Source organism: Sus scrofa, chromosome X (genome assembly GCF_054392235.1).
Source record: "Sus scrofa isolate SSC_HxYL_T2T_F1_AM1 chromosome X, Sscrofa_HxYL_maternal_Yorkshire_Landrace_v2.0, whole genome shotgun sequence".
Lineage (NCBI taxonomy): Eukaryota > Metazoa > Chordata > Mammalia > Artiodactyla > Suidae > Sus > Sus scrofa.
This window is the reverse complement of record NC_139401.1, coordinates 111,143,619-111,161,921: the sequence shown is the minus strand read 5'-3', so window position 1 is coordinate 111,161,921 and position 18,303 is coordinate 111,143,619. Positions and strand designations below refer to the sequence as shown.

The 18,303-nt window shown below is 42.0% G+C and overlaps 1 protein-coding gene across 8 annotated transcripts in view; it reads right to left on the bottom strand.

The window, feature by feature from the left end:
* The window catches only part of GRIA3 (glutamate ionotropic receptor AMPA type subunit 3), a 283,119-nt gene that overhangs the window by 188,891 nt on the left and 75,925 nt on the right, over positions 1 to 18,303 (bottom strand). For all 8 annotated transcript variants that reach the window (XR_014834767.1, XR_002340866.2, XM_085006795.1 and 5 more), the window contains one exon: positions 17,239 to 17,478. Coding sequence is in view for 6 of the 8 variants with exons in the window: in XM_085006795.1 (XP_084862921.1) it covers positions 17,239 to 17,478 (240 nt within the window). In the remaining 2 variants the exon portion in view is untranslated. The remainder of the gene's footprint in view (positions 1 to 17,238; positions 17,479 to 18,303) is intronic.

Below are 18,303 nucleotides of genomic sequence, written 5' to 3'. Positions count from 1 at the left end.
GAGCAGAGCCGGTCCTGCATCCCCCAACTCAGATGCTCAGAGGGGAAGGCCTATAAGGCACTTCTTTAAAAAGCAAATGTCAGTGGGGTGTGCAACCATTGTCCTCCCCAGCCACAAGAACTTGGACTTGGCTCCAGACATCTAGCAGAGCTCTAGGGAAAGAGAACAGGGCAGTTTTGAGGAGGGAGTGGGCTAGACTGGAACGTGAGCAGGGCCCTAAGCTCCCACAGGAGGATGGGAGCTACAGGCTGACTGTTGCTATTCTACCCTTCTATGTGGCTGAGAACTAACTGTGACTGGAGCCCAGGGCATGAGCAGGTAGGAGAAGATATACTCCAAGCCCTGAGTTCTTGCTACTGGATTCTGTGTCCCTAACTGTCCTTCCACTGCTGCACAGTCATGGCTTTGGGGATTAGGCATGATTTGCTTGCTTTCTCTACTTTTCTCCTCTATCAGCCTAAGGAATTGAGAGAGAACTGGCTTATCTTTTTGCCCTAAAGCATCTTTAAAGATAATATCCTTTCCTTGTTAATAAGTGAGCTGAAAGTTCCTGTCTGTGTTGCATGGTAGAAGGAACACTTTACTGGGACCTAGGAAACAGGGTGTCTAGGACCAGCTCCACCACTTACTCAGAGTATGATGTTAAGCAAATCGCTTAACCTTGCCTCTGTTTCCTCATTTGTAAAGTGAGGATCATGACAGTACCTCCCTTGTAAAATTGTTGTGAGGCTTAAAGGAGATGATGCATTAAACGGCTTAGCACAGAGCCTGGCACTTAGTGAGTGCTCAGTCAAGGGAGCTATTAGTCTGAAGAACTGATTACTCATTAGTCCCCAAACTTCCCCCCAAAGCCTGAGCCTTTCATAGTCAGTAAGGAAATAATCCCTTGACCTAAAATTGTGTGATAGTCTGGTGGAGTGGAAATACTGTTGGGCTTGGTATTAGGAAACTTGGACCTTAGTCCCACTATGGCTACTCATGAGCTATGTGACCTTGAACGAGAATACAGACTTTTTCATTTGTAGACCAGCAATGATACACTTGCATTGCCTCCCTCACTGGATATGAATGATGATCAAAGACATGGCAAAAGTGCTTAGAAGTGTAAAGTGGTAGGTTTTCTTTTGAACGATATTAATTAGATTAACTGGCTGCTCTTCCATTTTGAGGGTTCCAGTGAAGCAATAATTTTGAGATCTCAATGACATATACTGAAGACCACGAAGGCAAATAGTTTATGGAAATAATTCTCTATAATTTTAAGTTAGAACACTCAGTGAGTAGAAAAGATGAGTGCTAGAAGCAGAAGTCAGATCCACGGAGCTCTAAATAGCTTAGCGACAGCTATAAGGAATTATGGGGTCAGTGAGAAGGTTGCTTTTGCCTCCTATTTTTGTCTTCTTTCCATCTCTTCTTCTAAGATGCCTTATTAAACTGAAGCGAGAGGAGTACCTTTAGATATAGTGATAAGACATCCAGGATTTGCTGGAGCAGTCCAAATTTCATGTATCTTCCTTCCTTTCGAAAAAGGTGATGTGTGAAGTTAGAAACTCAATGTGGTTTCATATTGATGCTTTTGTGAAGTTTTAATCATTATCATAAGTAATAATAGCTAAAATGTACTTATCGAGTATCTTTCTGTTTATCAGACACCATCCTATGTGCTTTCACCACATCTTATTTAGTTTTGATAACAGTCCAATTAGATAGATACTATAACCATTGCCATTTTATGGATACTCGGCTTTTGGCTCAAGGTCACACAGCAGACTGATGTCAGAGCTGGGATTGAAATTCTCAGGCCTGTCTTGGAATAAACCAGAAAGAAAAAGAAAACACATTGCCAGACCACGTGCCCTGTTTGTATGTTCAGAAGATATGGCCACTGTGCCATGGTATCTTGAACATCTGTTTGGTGGAGATAACCCCTAAGATAAAGTGGTGAGGAAGCTGGAGTTTGGGGCATGTTGACTTTTTTCTGAAGACTGTCAGTGAGGGTGGTTGTTATAGCTAAACATAGGATCCTTCCTATGATCTCCCACAAAATGACCAGATGTCTCCCAGGCTCTCTAACTGTTGCCCTTGGCTTTCTTTTCATAGCCCTCCTAGTGGGTGATGCACTCAAATGACGTCCATCTGGTCCTATGGCAATGACTGCAGGTAATGAACCTACAGGTGAAGGAAAAGAGGCTGGAAGGGAATTTGCAACTAGAGACAAGGTCATTCCTCCCCTTTCCCAAGATTTGCCAGCTTAAGCCAAACAAATGTCAGACCGTCAACTGAGCCTTGCTTCACAATTCTAGGATTCAATGTGTATACTGCGAATCCAAGGGAGCCTAAAATGTGTCAGGAAAGACATATGCTCTGCTTTCTGTCAGCTTATTTAAAAATGAAAATATAGATATATTTTTGGTGGAGCCACTGGCTTCAAGATTTTTCCAAAGAGGTTGTCTGTTCAGCTTAAGTTGCCTCGAGGCATTTCTATCTGCTTGTGAATGAAGAGAATGCAATTTTCAGCTTTATTATTCTCCACATCATGTGCCCAGTAAAACCACAAAAATGTACTGGTCCTGCTTTTCCAATCACTCCCTTCTCTTCAGCCATGCACCTGGCCTTAGCAATATATGGGGTAAAAAGAGGGCTGGCTATGAAGTTAGAACTGCCAGAAACAAATGAGCCCCCCACCCCATCACCAGTATTGCAATTCCAAAAGCACGACTTCCTTCTTTTGGCCTGAGGCTTTTTGCACTTGACTAAAACCCAATGAGGTTGTGTATCAGCCATTTCTACCTCTGTGCAATGTAAATAAGTTTCCCAGTTCCTTTCCTGGGAACAGGTTCTGACTCTGTCAGAGGAGGGCCAAAATTAGGACACTGGAGACATGAGCAGGGGGGCCCCAAGGCACAGACAGGACCAGATAGGGCAGCTAAGCACCTTCATTCTATATCTCAGTGGTCACCCCTTTCCTGTGACCCTAGTAAGCATGTAATAATAATGGCTAATACAGAATGCTAAGTAGGTGCTGGGAAGAGTTCTAGATGCCTTTCATGGATGTAATCTATACAACAATCTTATGAGTTAGTACAATTATTATCTCACTCTAAGGGTGAAAAAATAGACATGCAACCCAAATCCTAGTGCCTGTGACCATTCTTGCTAGCCACGGTGTGGCCCAGGGAGTATATCAAAGGAGTCATCAGTCTGATTAGCATTTGTGAACTATTCCCATTTAATGCAGTGGCTTGACTTGCTAATCAATACAAGGAATGAATAGAACTGGGTGGATCCTTTGGGTGGGTGAGTACCCGAGGAACATGGGAAGTTACATAAACTCTTTCAGTCCTGTTGGACAAAGCCTTACAGATGGACTTCATTTGAGTGCATCACCCACTAGGAGGGCTATGAAAAGAAAGCCAAGGGCAACAGTTAGAGAGCCTGGGAGACATCTGGTCATTTTGTGGGAGATCATAGGAAGGATACACTGTGACTCTGGGGGCACAATAGGATAAGCCTGTCTTCTTGCGTCTTAACCACTTAATCTGCAGAGCAGTTCTTTTAGTTGTAGGCAACTGCCCAGTCATACTTGGCATTTGATTTTAGCTTACGTCATTATGCCACTCCTCTTTATTCCTGCGAGATAGGGTGCAAAGTATATTACTACCATTATGTAGATAAAAGAATTCAGACAGAGTAGAAAAAACACAACAAATCCCTGACTAGCCTTTAGATTTTTGGAATCCCACATTTTATGTAGAATTACAGATTAGAAAACTCACCAACTCAGCAAAATATAGGGCCAATACATTTATTGGATGCTGAGACCTCAGACTTAAGAACCATAGAGACCTTTCCAGCTTGACATGTCTAAGATTTTTTTTTTTTTTATGCTACCATCCAGCACTGTGCTAGGTGGTTGAAAGTGGTGGGATAAAAACTCATATAAGCCTTAGTCTTTGTTCTTGAAAGTTACCACCTGATTGATTAACAATAACACGTTTATATTGCTGGAAAAAGTAAAAAAAAAAAGGAAGATAATGGGTAGTTTTGATAAATAATATTACACTGCCTCTTGCCACATTGTACCAAATAGAAACCAATTATTCCTTCTCCAGGATTTTTAAGAGGAATACACCTCCGCCAAGAGCTTCCCGAGAGAAAAAGAGACCTGACTAATCTTTAGAATCCTTTTATCAGCCTCTCAGAGGTGTATAAAATGTTTCTGAGTAATAATTCTGTGGTTTGTTGGTCGGAACCTGGAAATTTTATAGCTGATGCAATTCTTTTGAATTTCAAGTAATAAGAATTTTAGGTAATATAAGGCCTCATGTCAAATCTCTTTACCAAAAATTACTAGGCTTACGATGTTTACTTTTGATTACCTTTGTTCCCGATTTGGGTCTGTCAGTAATTATGGTCTCAGGAACAGGGCTGGTCATTATAAGATCAGCAAAATTTGTACTGCAGTCCTTGACCCTTTTTCATCCTGGATTCAGGGTCCCACTCTTTTCTTTTGTGTCCCCTTTGGCCCCTTCTGTTTCTCCATACAACTATTTTGTATCCTATTCCTGGAACCTCCTGTCTTTTGGGAATTTGTAATTGAAGGGATAATTTTAAAGATCCCTTTCCCTGGGGCCACCTCCCTTTATTCCCAGATTCTGCCAAGCCTAGGCTGGAGAGAAGCAAGACAGGAAATCTGTTGTGAAAAGCCTACAAAAATGCCATTGGATTATTTGTGTGTGACTCGCTTCATCTGGTACAGATAACTGAGAGCTGACAGCACCAGCTCTCACATCGCTTTTCATCCTTGTTGCATTGCCTGCACAAACAATTTAAAATAATGTGCCTTGCTTACTTTTTTACTGGGAGCTGTGGAAATTAATATCATGCTGTTCTTGTCTTTAGAGAACACAGGTGGATCTCTAAATATCGTTGGTTTGTATGAAACAGTGCAGTATTTGTACCCTAGCCTTTGAGAGTCTTCAAATGTTAATGATGCTGTATTAGTTGAGATTGAGGGACCACCTAGTGCACTGCAGGTTTGTCCTTTAGCTAGAAACCCATAACTCAAGTTCCTAGCACTAAAATGTTTGTTTTGCTTCCACGTTGGTTGAATCAGAAAGGTGATATCTTTGGTAAGGAAGTGGGGTCACAGACAACTCAAAAATCAGGATTAGTGCAGTATATAAGAGGTATTTGAGCATCTAATGTATGATCTGAGGACATAATCTACCTAAATCCATGTCCTTTACCAGTTCCTCAATGTCCCTGACATCTCCTATTTTGTTTCTGGTTAAGGTCTTTCCTTCATTGATTCACTTGTTCAGTTTACAAATAATAATAATCCAGGCACTGTATTATATACTCAGAGTGCTGGCACAGATGAATAAGACAACAATCTTGTCTTTAAGATGTCCACAGTCTTGTGAGGAAGATAAAGACATAAACAGATAATAGTAACACTATACTATAACCAGAGCTATACCACAGGCATACGCAGAGTACTATGAGGACACGGGGCAGGCAGGGGTGAACCCCTAGGCCTGCGGAAGAGAATATTTGGGCAGAGTTTTGAAGGGTATGTCATTTGCCAGATAGGGAGCATATTTGTATGTGTGTGCAAGGGGTGGGTAGGATGGAAAAGTGCAGTGAGGGGGCTGAATGCCAGAAATTTGGAATAGTATGTGCAAAGGCATGGAGGTGATCCCCCCTCCAAAACAAAAACAAAACAAAATAAAACAAAAAACAAAAACAAGGGCATAGTACGTGTTGCTTATTGAAAGCGGCAAACTTCCATATGGCTAGAGTATAGAGAACTAGTGAGTGAGGACTGGGAGGAGATGAGGCTAGGAAAATGGGTCAGAGTTTAATTGGATCATGAAAGACCTTCTGTGCCATGCTAAGAAACTAGGACATGATCCTAGGAGTAACAGGGTTGCCACTGAAAGCTTTTAGGTGGGGGGGGGGGACATAATGGGAAGATGGCTGTCTGGCGACAGTGGAGGGAGTAAGATCAGGGAGGTCAGTTAGGAGGACAGTGCAGGAGGTAATGGTAGCCTGAACCTGAGTCAGCAATAGTGGGAATGTAGGAGAGGGTCTTTGATGATGAGAGGTGACGGAAGATGAAGGAAGATGCAAGGACGAGGGTTCTGCTTTGGGCAACTGGACAGTGCCATTTGTTGAACCCAGGGACATAGGTGGAGTAGAGGGCTTTCTGGGAAGATGATAAGTTCAGTTTGTCATGTTGAGTTTAAGGTATAAGTTAAGCATAGAGGAAAAGGTTTTAGGGAAATACTAGACATATGGATCTAGACTTGGAGAGAGCCTCTGGAAAGCCCAGGTGAAACTGTAACTGTCCTGCCTAGTGCAGCATTTTGAATCTTTAGAGAAATTGGATATATTTAAGAAACAAAACTGTATTATCTATTATCCTAGAAACTTGTATCATTTTTGGTAGGAAACAATCCGCTCATTTTACAGAAGCCTTGAGATTGCAAATGAGGTTGCCATTTTAAGAACGTGAAGGGCATTGGCTTAAAGATGTTGAATGGAGGGGAAGGCACTGTTGATCATCCCAGTAAAACTTGTTAGGCATGTACTGTGGCCGTCCCTAACTTGGAGATCTGCGGGGAAGGGTTTTAAGACCTACTGGATAGCTCATTTACCAACTAAGCACTGTTAGCTTTTCTCTTCTACCTAGCAGTGTCCTAGAAAGGTTAAGGGATGAGCACTAAGGGGTGAGCAAGACAAAATGAGAGTGTGCTGAGGGTCTCTGGTAAGTTCCAAAGCCAATGTGGGGGAATATTTGTATTTCCATAACCCTCCCTAAGAGCGATCATTTGAAAAAGAATTCTGGCTTCATTATAAATGGAAGTGCTGGAGTTCCCATTGTGGCTCAGTGGTTAACAAATCTGACTAGGAACCATGAGGTTGCGGGTTCGATCCCTGACCTTGCTCAGTGGGTTAAGGATCTGGCGTTGCCGTGAGCTGTGGTGTAGGTCGCAGACGTGGCTCGGATCTCGTGTTGCTGTGGCTCTGGTGTAGGCTGGCAGCTCCAGCTCCGATTAGACCCCTAGCCTGGGAAGCTCCATATATATGCCGCGAGTGAGGCCCTAGGAAAAAAAAAAAAAAAAAAAGGAAGTGCTATAATAGCTCACAAGATTTTAGAACTGAAAATAATCCCTCTAGCTTCTATTTACTTACTAACATGTCTATACTCCCCTTCTAAACTGTGAGCTTATTTAGGGCAGGCACTCTGTTTCGTTCACTTTCATAATGCTAGTAATGTCCCTGGCATCCAATCCCTGCACTCAGGAGTTGTTAGCTGGAGACTGAATGAGGCCACACCCTCATTTTCCAAATGTGGAATCTGAGGACTGGAAATGCTACATGACTTGCCCAGGATCACGCAGCTACATAGAGGAAGAGCTGGGCATGGAACTGAGGTTATGGTTTAACGATGCTTTTCCTCAACAACCTTAACTGAGCCTCTCACAACAGGATGTTCTTGATGGGTGGTTGGAGGCTCTGATTATATGCGATGAGACAGAATGTTTCCGGAGAACGTTCTATTTCTCAGCAATTCCTCCCCACTTCCTGGATGCATAATTGACTCTCGAAATTATCTTTAAAAATTTAGGACACCGAATACCAGTACTCTCTGTGACCATTTGCCTCTGAGAGGGCGAACATGGTACCTTACCTCTACTATGTAATTTGTGTCAACCTCAGTTTAGAGAAATCTCCAAACATCTCTCCCTTAATAACTCATTATGGGTCTGTCATCCATGAATTCATCTAAGCCTTTATTTGGGGGGAGAGGGAAGCTATTTATATTTTCAGCCTAATCCACCACTTGGTATAATGAGTTCCATATGTTTCCTCCATTTTCTACCTGCTGTGAGAAGTAAAGCTTCCTTCATCTGTCCTAAACTCACCTCTGTGGGCTATATGCTGGTAAGTCTCTGCCTCTCTCTCTCTCTCTCTCTCTCTCTCTCTCTCTCTCTCTCTCTCTCTCTCTCTCTCACACACACACACACACACACACACACGATTTAGGAGGGAAAATGACCCCAGTATTAATTGTTATCTTTCTTTACAAGCATACGAAAAATTCTAATGAAAGGAAGCTGAAATAATGCAATTCAAAGTGAACACAGTGGCAGCTAATTACCCCAAGGAGAAGGATGTAAATCCTTGACAAAACGGAGGCCCCTTCACACAGGAATCGGCGGAAATAAATAAGAGGCCTGTTCTGGAAGCAGTGCCTGGCCAAGCACTGGCTGCCTGTGGTGAAGTTGGGGCACCCTCTCAAAGTTCAGTGTAGCCCAAGAACGTAACCTGTCAGCCTCCTCGCCTGACATGATCTTAATTAGCCTCTGTTCTACTGCTGAGGAAGCCCTGCCGAGGCAGTTAGCACCAGAGAATTAATCAGATCGTTTGTGGAGTTGACAAAGCAGGACAGCAGTCCACACCGGCAACTTATTGAATGGAAAGGATCCAGGAAGCCTGGCAGTGCTGGAGTCTCTATTTGTGCCCCTCTTTTTCCCCTGAATGCGGGTGCTCCGCAGAGACTGGGGCGAGGGGTGTGGGCAAGAGAGTTGTGCTGCACCTTAACCTCTGCCCCCCTCCCCTCCTCAGTCATATTCCGTCTTCCTAGCCGCTGTACACTTGACTGCCGAGGCATCATGCATAGCCGTGCTGATGCCAAACGATGTGTTTGACTGCAAGAGTGAGGGAGAGAGCACTGTTGATTTTGTTGCAAATTGCACTTTTGCTTCAGGATTAGTTGGGAAAATGGAATTTTGCCAGTATTTCCCTCCCTCCTTTTGTTTACTGCCTATTTTCAACAGCTCTGTAATTGCTTTCCATTTAGTAAAAGGAACATTGTTCCTTTTTTGGTTTTTCTTTTAATTGTGTTTCTTGCCCTAAGCTCTGACGTTTGGGAGCATTGATGGGAATGCCATGTTGTTTTGGTTCTAGATACCAACCTGGCCTTAGCAATCAAAGCAAGGTCATTGTTAGGGAAGGCAGTTGGATGGTGGGCTCAGAACACTGAGTTATGCATGGAGCCTTCCCTGATGGGGCCAGCTTGCCTATTATGAACTCTATCTTATTTGGACTCTCATAGTACTTCAAGTCTGTACTATACAATCTAGCTCCTATATATACTATTTTGTACTTTGCTTCATGTGCATAAACCTTAGGCCATCTCTCTGACCATAATGTAAGCTCTTCCAACCTAAAGGCTCCACGTCCTACTGAGTGTAGCTCTTAACACCAGTCTGGGCACAGTAAGAGACAATAAATGCTAGATTGGTTCATTATAACCCCTAAGGAACACTTGCAACCATTTGTCCTTTGACCTTGCTGACACCTTGGCATTATTGATATTTTGGTCCAGATTATTCTTTAGGGGTGGGGTACTGTCCTGTGCACTGTAGGATGTTTTAGCAGCATTCCTGGTCTCTACTTATTATGAAAAATATCTCCAAACATTGCCAAAAGTCCTCTGGAGGGGGAAAAAAATTCACCCTGCCTCCCTCCCCATTGAGGACCACTGTTAAAATAATAAGAAGCAAAATTTTGTGAGCATGTTACTGTGTTCAGCTTGGTGCTCAAGACATTACATGCATTCCTTTGTTTGACTTCCAAGCAACCCTGTCCTGGCTTTAACAGTTGTCTAAGGGGGCTCCAGGGGATGAACCTCAAAGTCACAGTTGTAGATCCACACCAGTTTGTCTCTTTGCCAAGGAACATTTAGAAGAAAAGACCTCTCAGGCTCAACCCTGAATTTATGGGACAAACCAGCTCCCCCTTAATGGTGTAAGGACTACCCATTCATTGAAAACTAGATATTCAGCTTAGTGAGGGTTAATTCCTCAAGGAGCTTGATGAAAAGCAATGGAAGGTCAGAGCAAAAGCAAGCCTGCCAGCTGTCACCTCCTTTTTTCAGAGATGTGAATACCGTTCCGAACAGCTAATGCACGGTAGGAGGGCTAGAGATCTATTTCTTTCACTCTTATGGTGGCATTTTAGCTCGGGAAGCAGAATTTCTAGCTAAACCACTGAAGTATCATTCCTACCCTAAATCCTGACCGGCTTTCTTGCAAACAATGCAATCGGTCAGAAGAGGGACAGAGCAAAAGAAGGCAGATAAACCAGTGCAAATTTGTCCTTCTGCCAGGGAGGGGACTACTCAAAGAACCATCTTCGAATATGAAGGACAACCCAGGAGAAAAAAAGTTGACATTTTAGCTTAATGTGTCTCTGGAGAGGGATGCATCTCTGGCTACAAAGTCAATTCAACTGCCACCAAGGAGTTAACAATACATTAAAATTAGTCATGTCACTTGATGGAGAAATATTCTACTTATGGAAAATACCTTTATAGGAAAACTGCCTTTCTGAGTCTGAGCTGGAAATATTACAGTAAACAGGATCTAATCACAACGAAGCCTTTTTTCAGCTTTGCATGACAGCTGTAAAATATGACAGTATTTATTAATAGTCGCTGCAGTCTAATCTGCAGCACTGGAGAGATACAGCGAAATATGTTAAGCTACTGAGAGAACAATTTCCACAGTAACTAATATTCAGCTTTTGAAAGAGTAGTTTAATGTCTTGTGATTTTTTTTTTCCCCCTACTGATGGTCCAACCCTAGGAACAAGCTACTAAGCTAATAACCTTTGTGGAAAGGAAGTGTTTAAATGATAATTTATTTCAAGAGCTGAAAACAAATTGCTCCGCACTTTCCCTTTTTATGCCCCAAAGCAGTCAGGGATGTGCAAATCGAAGCATTAAAAAATATGACAGTTTTAGTATTTTCATTTTCAATGAAATTCTCATTATAGACATACGTACAGTCTTTTATTCATAATCCCAGTCCAAATAGTAATTCCCTGTTATTATTGTGCAGGCCCTCGAGATGCTCTTGTAGTTGAAACCTCATAACAATAGATTAGGCAGGCTGCAGAAACTACCGCATGTCTCAGGTACTGTCAACCCCGATTATTGCTGCTCAAACAGGGGAATTTAGTATCTGTCTCTCGCAGGATAATGTACTCTCTGGGTCTCCCTAATTTATTCAGATGTAAAAAGTAGCTTGAATTTCAGTGTAGAAAAAAAAAAGTCTTTTGGCTTCATTTTTCCCAGAAGGCAAATGGACATGACTAGAATTGGAGCCATCTGTTCATCCTTTAATCAGTTCTTAAAGTGGAGGAGGAAAAAAAAAATCCATGATAATTAAAAAAAAAATTAAGAAAATCAACTTACCTGCTACTTTCTTTAAACTTCCTGCCAAGTAGCCATGTCAGAACCTATTAGTGGTCTCTCCTTGTTTTCTTCTTCTCCAATCCCAAACAATCCCTTAGTGATGAGGACCTGCAGGCTCAGGTCTTTCTGGGCTCTGGCAGTGGCCTTTGCCCCAGAGAGGAAGCTTTGAGCTCTGTTCCCCTCAGAGTCAGGTCCCCATGGTAGAACTCCATGAGTGTGCACAGGGACAAACCCACTTGTCTCGCTGCATTTCCTATATTGCTATCCATCTGCCCCTTAACCTGGATTTTGCACCCGTTGCCCATCTGGATCCCTTGGACTCTGGAGCCGAAGGCTCTTGTGTCTCTTGTGTTCATTTGTGGATCCCAGACTTTAAAAACGAAATGGACAACTGGCATATATCCATAGGAAGGCAGCTAGGATCGGGAGGGTCTAGGAAATAAGTCCTTTGAAGAATGGCTGAAGGAAAGACTCAGGGAAGAGATAATAACAATTTTCAAGTGTTAAAAGTGTGGGAAGCAACGCAGCAGCCCAGTGAATAGGCTGTGGGATGTGGCAGGCTTTGGTCAAATTCCTGGGTTTCATTACTTTGGCACACCAATCTCTGTGACCCTAGGTGTCTTTATTTAATCTTCTTCTGTCTTGGTTTCCTTCTGTTATAAAGAGGCAGGAATGCCATGAGGATTAAGTGTGATCATTCATAAATTCAGTACGTAATAAGTGCTTAAAACATGACAACTGTTCTTATCAAAGTAAGGTAATAAAATGATGACAATGATAATAGGAGGTTGTTGACTGGTACTGCCGGTTGGTACTGGCATGTTCATGTGTGTAGAAAGGGAGAGAGAGGGAGGATCAGGGAGGAAGGGAGAGAGGCAGAAACAGAGAGACACAGAGAGAGTCTGTGCCTCATTTGGGAAAGTAGAGCTGTGTGGAGGGGACGAAGGGAGGGGATGTAAGTAGAGCTAAAAGACAACACACAGGAAGGTGTGAGTACTGGAAGCTCTACTCGTCTCATTAGAGTTAAAATCCAGCCAATCTGAAAACATTCACAGTGTTCTGAGGAAAGGCCTTTTTCTTCCTGTCTTGGGAATCTCTTTACCTCTGTTCAACCTGTCAGGATTTTTCAACATTTCCTCACCTTCCTAGCTATCTGGCAACACTTTAATCTTTTCATGAGCTGCCTTGCTTTAATGAATGCAAGTGTGATTGGTGGAGGGGGAACAGTTGGGTTAAAAAATTAATTTTTCCAGGCCCCTGAGACAAATAGCTGTTTCAGCAACAGGACTGTCAACTTCTCAAAGGCAGGGCCCGAATTCTGCTTCAACCCCTCCAGGGGCCTAGCACAAGATAGCACTAGGAAAAGCCCAATAATTCCTTGTGGACTTATGGACTGTACCTTTTCCACTGCCCATGTTCCTGCCACAACCTTCTTGAGCAGACAGATAGAGGTCTGTTGGAAGGCTGGTGACTTTCTGAGAGTTACGGGGGAACTGAGGAGGGAGTTTCAGGTTGAAAACGGGAAACAGCAGGAGTTTATTGAACACTGAGAGAAGGTAGGGACTGGTTGCCTCAAAGGGCACTTAGAGCTATTATCTCATTATCTAAGCTGAGAGCCACCGCCTGGGCCAGATTCTTTCATCTCTGTGGGTTGTACCCATTGAAGCCAAGGAGAGTTTGTCAGGTGCACGAGAGAGTCTGGCTGCAGTTCTCAAGTGTGTTGCTATTCTGGGGGAAGCGTTAGCACCACGGAGAGCTAGGTCCCCTGCACCCAAAATGGAAGAGTTTTTATGGACGAGTAGAGGCAGATTAGGACAGAGGTGTCGAGGGAGGACAGGTGTAGACAAGTGAGGAGGCCTGGTAAATTTTAAAAAGGTGTCGATAAGGAGGAGAGGGTACAAAGGAGGCAGATACCACACTTAATCAACCTCATCAGTTTTCCAAGAGCTGACTTTTGATGTCTGTTACATCAAGATCATAAACTTCCACTTTGTGCAACCCAACTAAGGTGGTTATTTTTGTAACTAAGCAAAGCGATGACCTGCAAACACAAAATCAGACCTTTCTCTCAGACAGAAATCAAGGCGTAACTAATAAAGCCTTGAAATTCATTCAGTGTTTCATAATTTCAGAGATAAAATTACCCTGATTGTGCTACAAATCTTTTAAATGACCTCAAATGTTTAACCCATTTCTCAGCTCCTCACTCATCCCTGCCCTCATACAGTGGAGTCATGTCATTTGTATATTTAGCTTATTTGAATGTAATTATAGGTGCTCCCTTCTGTCTCTCTCTGTCTCCCATTTTTCTCTTAGTAATTTAAAATATTCTAAAATTATACTTTGCAGTTGTAATTTCTCCCCATAATGTTTATTACTGAAGCAGTAGGTGATCACCATAGAAAAAGAAGAAATACAAAATAGTTACATTATTGAATATTTTAAAGAGCCGTACCACATAGTTTGATTTATAAATTGGATTTTATTTTTCTTTCTCTCTTTCTTAATTGCTTTCTCTCTTTCTCTTTCTTTTCTTTCTTTCTTTCTCCCTCTCCCTCTCTCTCCTTCCTTCCTTTCCTCCCTCCCTCCCTTTGTTTTTCTCTTTCTTCAGTCCAACACTGAGAAAAAGACATGGGCTTATTCTGGATGAATCACTAATGGAATTGAAAAAACACTATATATGCATCCAGGCCTGTGCCAGGAACCAGGAGAGGCACAAAGTTTAAATCTAGGGGCTAACCAATTGTTTACTATCACAACGGAGAGCAAGTGCTTAGGAAGGTAAAGAGCAGACCCAGTGAATGAATGACATGGATAAAAGAGAGGTGTTCTTGGAGATGGGCAAGATCTCTGTTCCTTAAGACTGGTTCTCCTCCTTCCCCCAGTCACCCCCAGTCACCTCAATGAATAGCAATAACCATCTTACCCAGTTTCTCAGGCCAAAATCTTAGTAGTCTTTTGCGAATTCTTCCTTTCCCTCACCTCCCACAGTCAATCTGTCTCCGAGTTCTGTTGGTTCTGTGTCCAAAATGTATTTCAATTCCATCTACTTTTCTCCATCTCCAGCCTAGTCTAATTTGCCATCATTTCTCACCTACATGACCACGATGGTCTTTTAACTGGTTTCCCTTCCTTCACTTTTGCACCTCACTCCATTCTCTACAGAAACTTAAATGATATTATGTCATATCCCCCCCTGCCTCCCCTCAGAATCCTCCAATGACTTCCCACTGTAGTTAGAATAAAATTCATGTTCCTTATCCTAGCTCCTGCCTACCTTTACAGCCTTATCTTAGGCCACACTCAACCTCATTACCCTTCAGCCACACTTGTCTTCTTTCAGTTCCTTAAATAAATCAAGCTCTTCCCTGCCACAGGGCCTTTGCACTTACTATTTCCACCACTTGAAACTCTTGCCTTCTATTCTTCACATGGCTGTCTCTAGTTCTTTAGTTCTCAGCTTAAATGCCCCTTCTTGATGAGGCTGTCACTGAGAATCCTGTTAAAATTAGATCCTATCCAATAGTATCCATCTCTTTGTTGCCTTCAGAGTACCTTATCTAAATGTATAATTATTTTATTTGTTGGCTTGCTTATTTTTTTCTATGTCCTTCTATCAGGTTTGTTAGTTGGTTGAGGCATAATTATGTCGAATCTTGAGGAATAGACTGCTATACTTTTTCAATGTGGGCAACAGTAGCCATTGAAAAGTTTTGGACAGGATTATGGTATGTAGTGTTTTAAGAAGGCTTTCCACGGAGGCAGTTAGTATAAAACTTTATGTCAAGTATTTCCTAAGCAGAGCATATTAGTCTCATGAGCTAAATGGCTATAGAGGAAAAAATATGAACACACATGGGTCAGAAAGGTTTCTTTGGGCTCCGAGACCATAAGATTGAGCAAACTATTTAGTGAGATGATTTGAGAAAAAAAACGCAGGAGTAAGAAATAGACATAGATGGACTTTTGCTTCCTTTCCTCTTATGGAGAGCTCATGGGCAAAGGAGGGTCATGGGAGATGAGGAGAGAATACACAAACTATATTTCCTGCTTTTCAATAAATGAGAGGTTGCAGTATTAGCAGAAATGATTTTTAGTTTTAAAAACGTTTCATGAGAGAAGGTGTCTAGTTTACAAACCTCGGTTCTAAAGATTAGCTTGTTATGCTCTAGATTACACTGTACATAGTACAGGGAAATAGGTTAATTCATCCTCAGTGTTTGAAAGAAATGAAATGCATTAAAATTTAGCAAATTCAAACTATTTGGGTACCCCCCTCGTCACAAAGATCTGCAGGAACACACAGTGCTCCTTCCTGGTTCTGCCCTTTGTTTATGTTCTTTTCCTCTTTCCTAAAACTCTGTCTCCCTCTTCTCTTCCAATCTACAACTTATACATCGTTTAAGACCTATCTCCTCTAGCCAGCCTCTTCTGAGAACTCTACCTGCTTGGAGTGCTAACTTTTCACATTCTCATAGCAGAATCTGTAGTGTAGCACTCAATGTGATACTGTTCCGTGTTGTTCATGAATTGTTTCATGAATGTCCTTTTCTGTCTACCCCCATTGGAACTATATTTTAAAAGCATCCATCACAAGATGTGAATAAACCATTGAGGGTTGATAGTAGCCTGTAGATTTGTTGGCTAATTAACTTATATAATTTAGGATTAGTAGCACGATGCAAAGTATCCTGTGTCTGGTATAATATCTCAAAAAAAATCATAGAATATTACATTAAGAAGGGCCATAGCTTTGGTGAGGAGACCAAGGCCAAGAGAGTTTCAGTGAGTTGGTCAAGGTCAGGAAGCTAGTTAGTGGCAGAGTTTGAACTATAACTCAGCTTTCCTGCTTTGGTTTCATGAAATTTGAAAATATTTTGGAGATAAGTACCATAAGCAAATGCAGGCCTTAGTGTTTCTGGACAGGCTTTGACAATGCATCAAAATGAGAGTTAAATGGAGTACTCTGGATTCCTAAAAAAATGGCCCTTCGAATTGTTACCTATCAGCACATCATTTCCAAGGACCTTGCAGGCAGAGAGGCTTTCTGTTTGCTCCCTCTTTTTCTGAGTCAGAGAGAGCCATTCCTTGTATATAACCAGGATTACAAGCAAACAAGGCATCAAGTAAGGTTATCTTTTGGAATCTCATGGTGATGGGATCCTTTGGCTTTACTGAGGAACCCCTCAAAGATAACTGGGTTTTAGACAAGTCTATGTAGCTGAATTATTATGTGTACCCCTAACTGTATACTATTTAAGGTTAGACCCTTAATTTTTGAGACTCTTTCGATAGGTCCTAAATAGGAATATATCCTCAATAGATTCAATATAATATGTGTCAGTGTTAAGAAAAACCATCCATCCTCAAAACCCACGTTAGCCAGTGTTTGTTCATTATTTCCATTGGATAACTGTTGCCCTACAGCTGAGGACCTAATGTGATCTGGTGGAACAAGCCTGGAAGTGGGAAATGTTGACACCAGTCCCAGCTCTGTAGCTAAACTACTGCATGAAAAAGCACTTTTCCTCTTTGGGCTTCAGTTTTCTCATCTATGAAATGAGGATAATTATAGTCTCTGACAGGATTAATTCTCCAAAAACTTTCCAGCTTGGGCCTCTCTCTATTTTAGACTAAGCTGCTTTTACTTTGTGTAGTTTAGACCAGACAAATTATTTTAGGAGGAAGCGTTCTTTTTCAACAACAGTGACTCAGCCAGGAGGATATCCCAAACCCTTTTTCAAAGTCAGGGGTGGGAGGACATATATAGTTTGAAAAATTTGATTCTAAAATTACTATTGCTTTGATTATTTTTGGTCTTACCCTTCAATGCATTTTGAATATTAATTACAATTTCAAAAGAGTATGGGGTTTTATTTATTGGAAGAAAAGGGCACAAATAGGAGGAAGGCTGAACACCACTGTTACATGAATATTCAAAGAGGAGAGCAGATGCCTCTTCTTACCTCTTTCTGTGTCATAAAGGTACACAAACTTCTCCCACTTGTAGTGACCCAGCAGACTCAGAATAGCGCCCTTCAAGGCTGGGCGCATCTGGATGACAAACTGCACATCTGCATCGGTGGGGAAGCTGGGTGTGACAAAGGATGTGTGCAGGGCTCCACAGAAGGAGGTCAGGGTGTTCATTGACATCTGGTCATAGAATCCAAAAATGGCATACACCCCTCTCGAAAACTGGGAGCAGACTGCAATGAGAAAAAGAGAAAGCCATGTCAATAACCCTATGGTCCTTTGCCGCAGCTCATAGGGTTGGAAATACAATGACATTGTAAATGACATGCCTCAAAAGAAAACCCAGATCTCTGAAATCACTAGAAACCCTTGAAAGTCAGTTGCCCAACAGGAAGAGAAAAGAAAGGGAAGGATTTACTTGATGCAGTTGCATATTCTCTATGTCTACATGAACAAGAAGCTAAGAAATGTGGGAAGGAAAGAGGTGAAGGCTGCCTTACCCTCCTTCAGAAACCCTCCCTGCCCACCCCAAGGCCTGTACTTCTATGATAGCTGCCAAGGCACCTCTTAATGATCCCAGGCCCCACCAAGGTAGAACTGTCTTATGTCCCACCCCTTCAGTGCTTTTCCTACTAGGTGACAATAGTGACTGATGATTTAGTTGGGTAAGCTGCTAATGTGTCTTCTAGGAAATGTGTTAGTTCTCTTAGGTTACATAACACTTTAACTGTAGTTATGTTATGCCTAAAACCCTTTATGTAGGCTATTAATGAAGAGAATTTCAGATTCTGGGCATGCCATTGGGAAGACTGGCCTCTCAATGGGGTAGGTGGGCCTATTCTGCCCATGTGTAATTGGCAAAGTTCTATCCTGATCCTTTTGCATTGATCTATATCTATTAGCCCACACATAGAACGTTCATGTCCCCCTCATGATCATGCTCAACCTTCTTTTATCTCAAAGTGGGTTACACCACTACCACCTCTTCCCTCTTCTGGCCCAGATGAACTTAAAACATGTGAACCAATCTCAATATTAGTTTAAGTAGAACATAATTA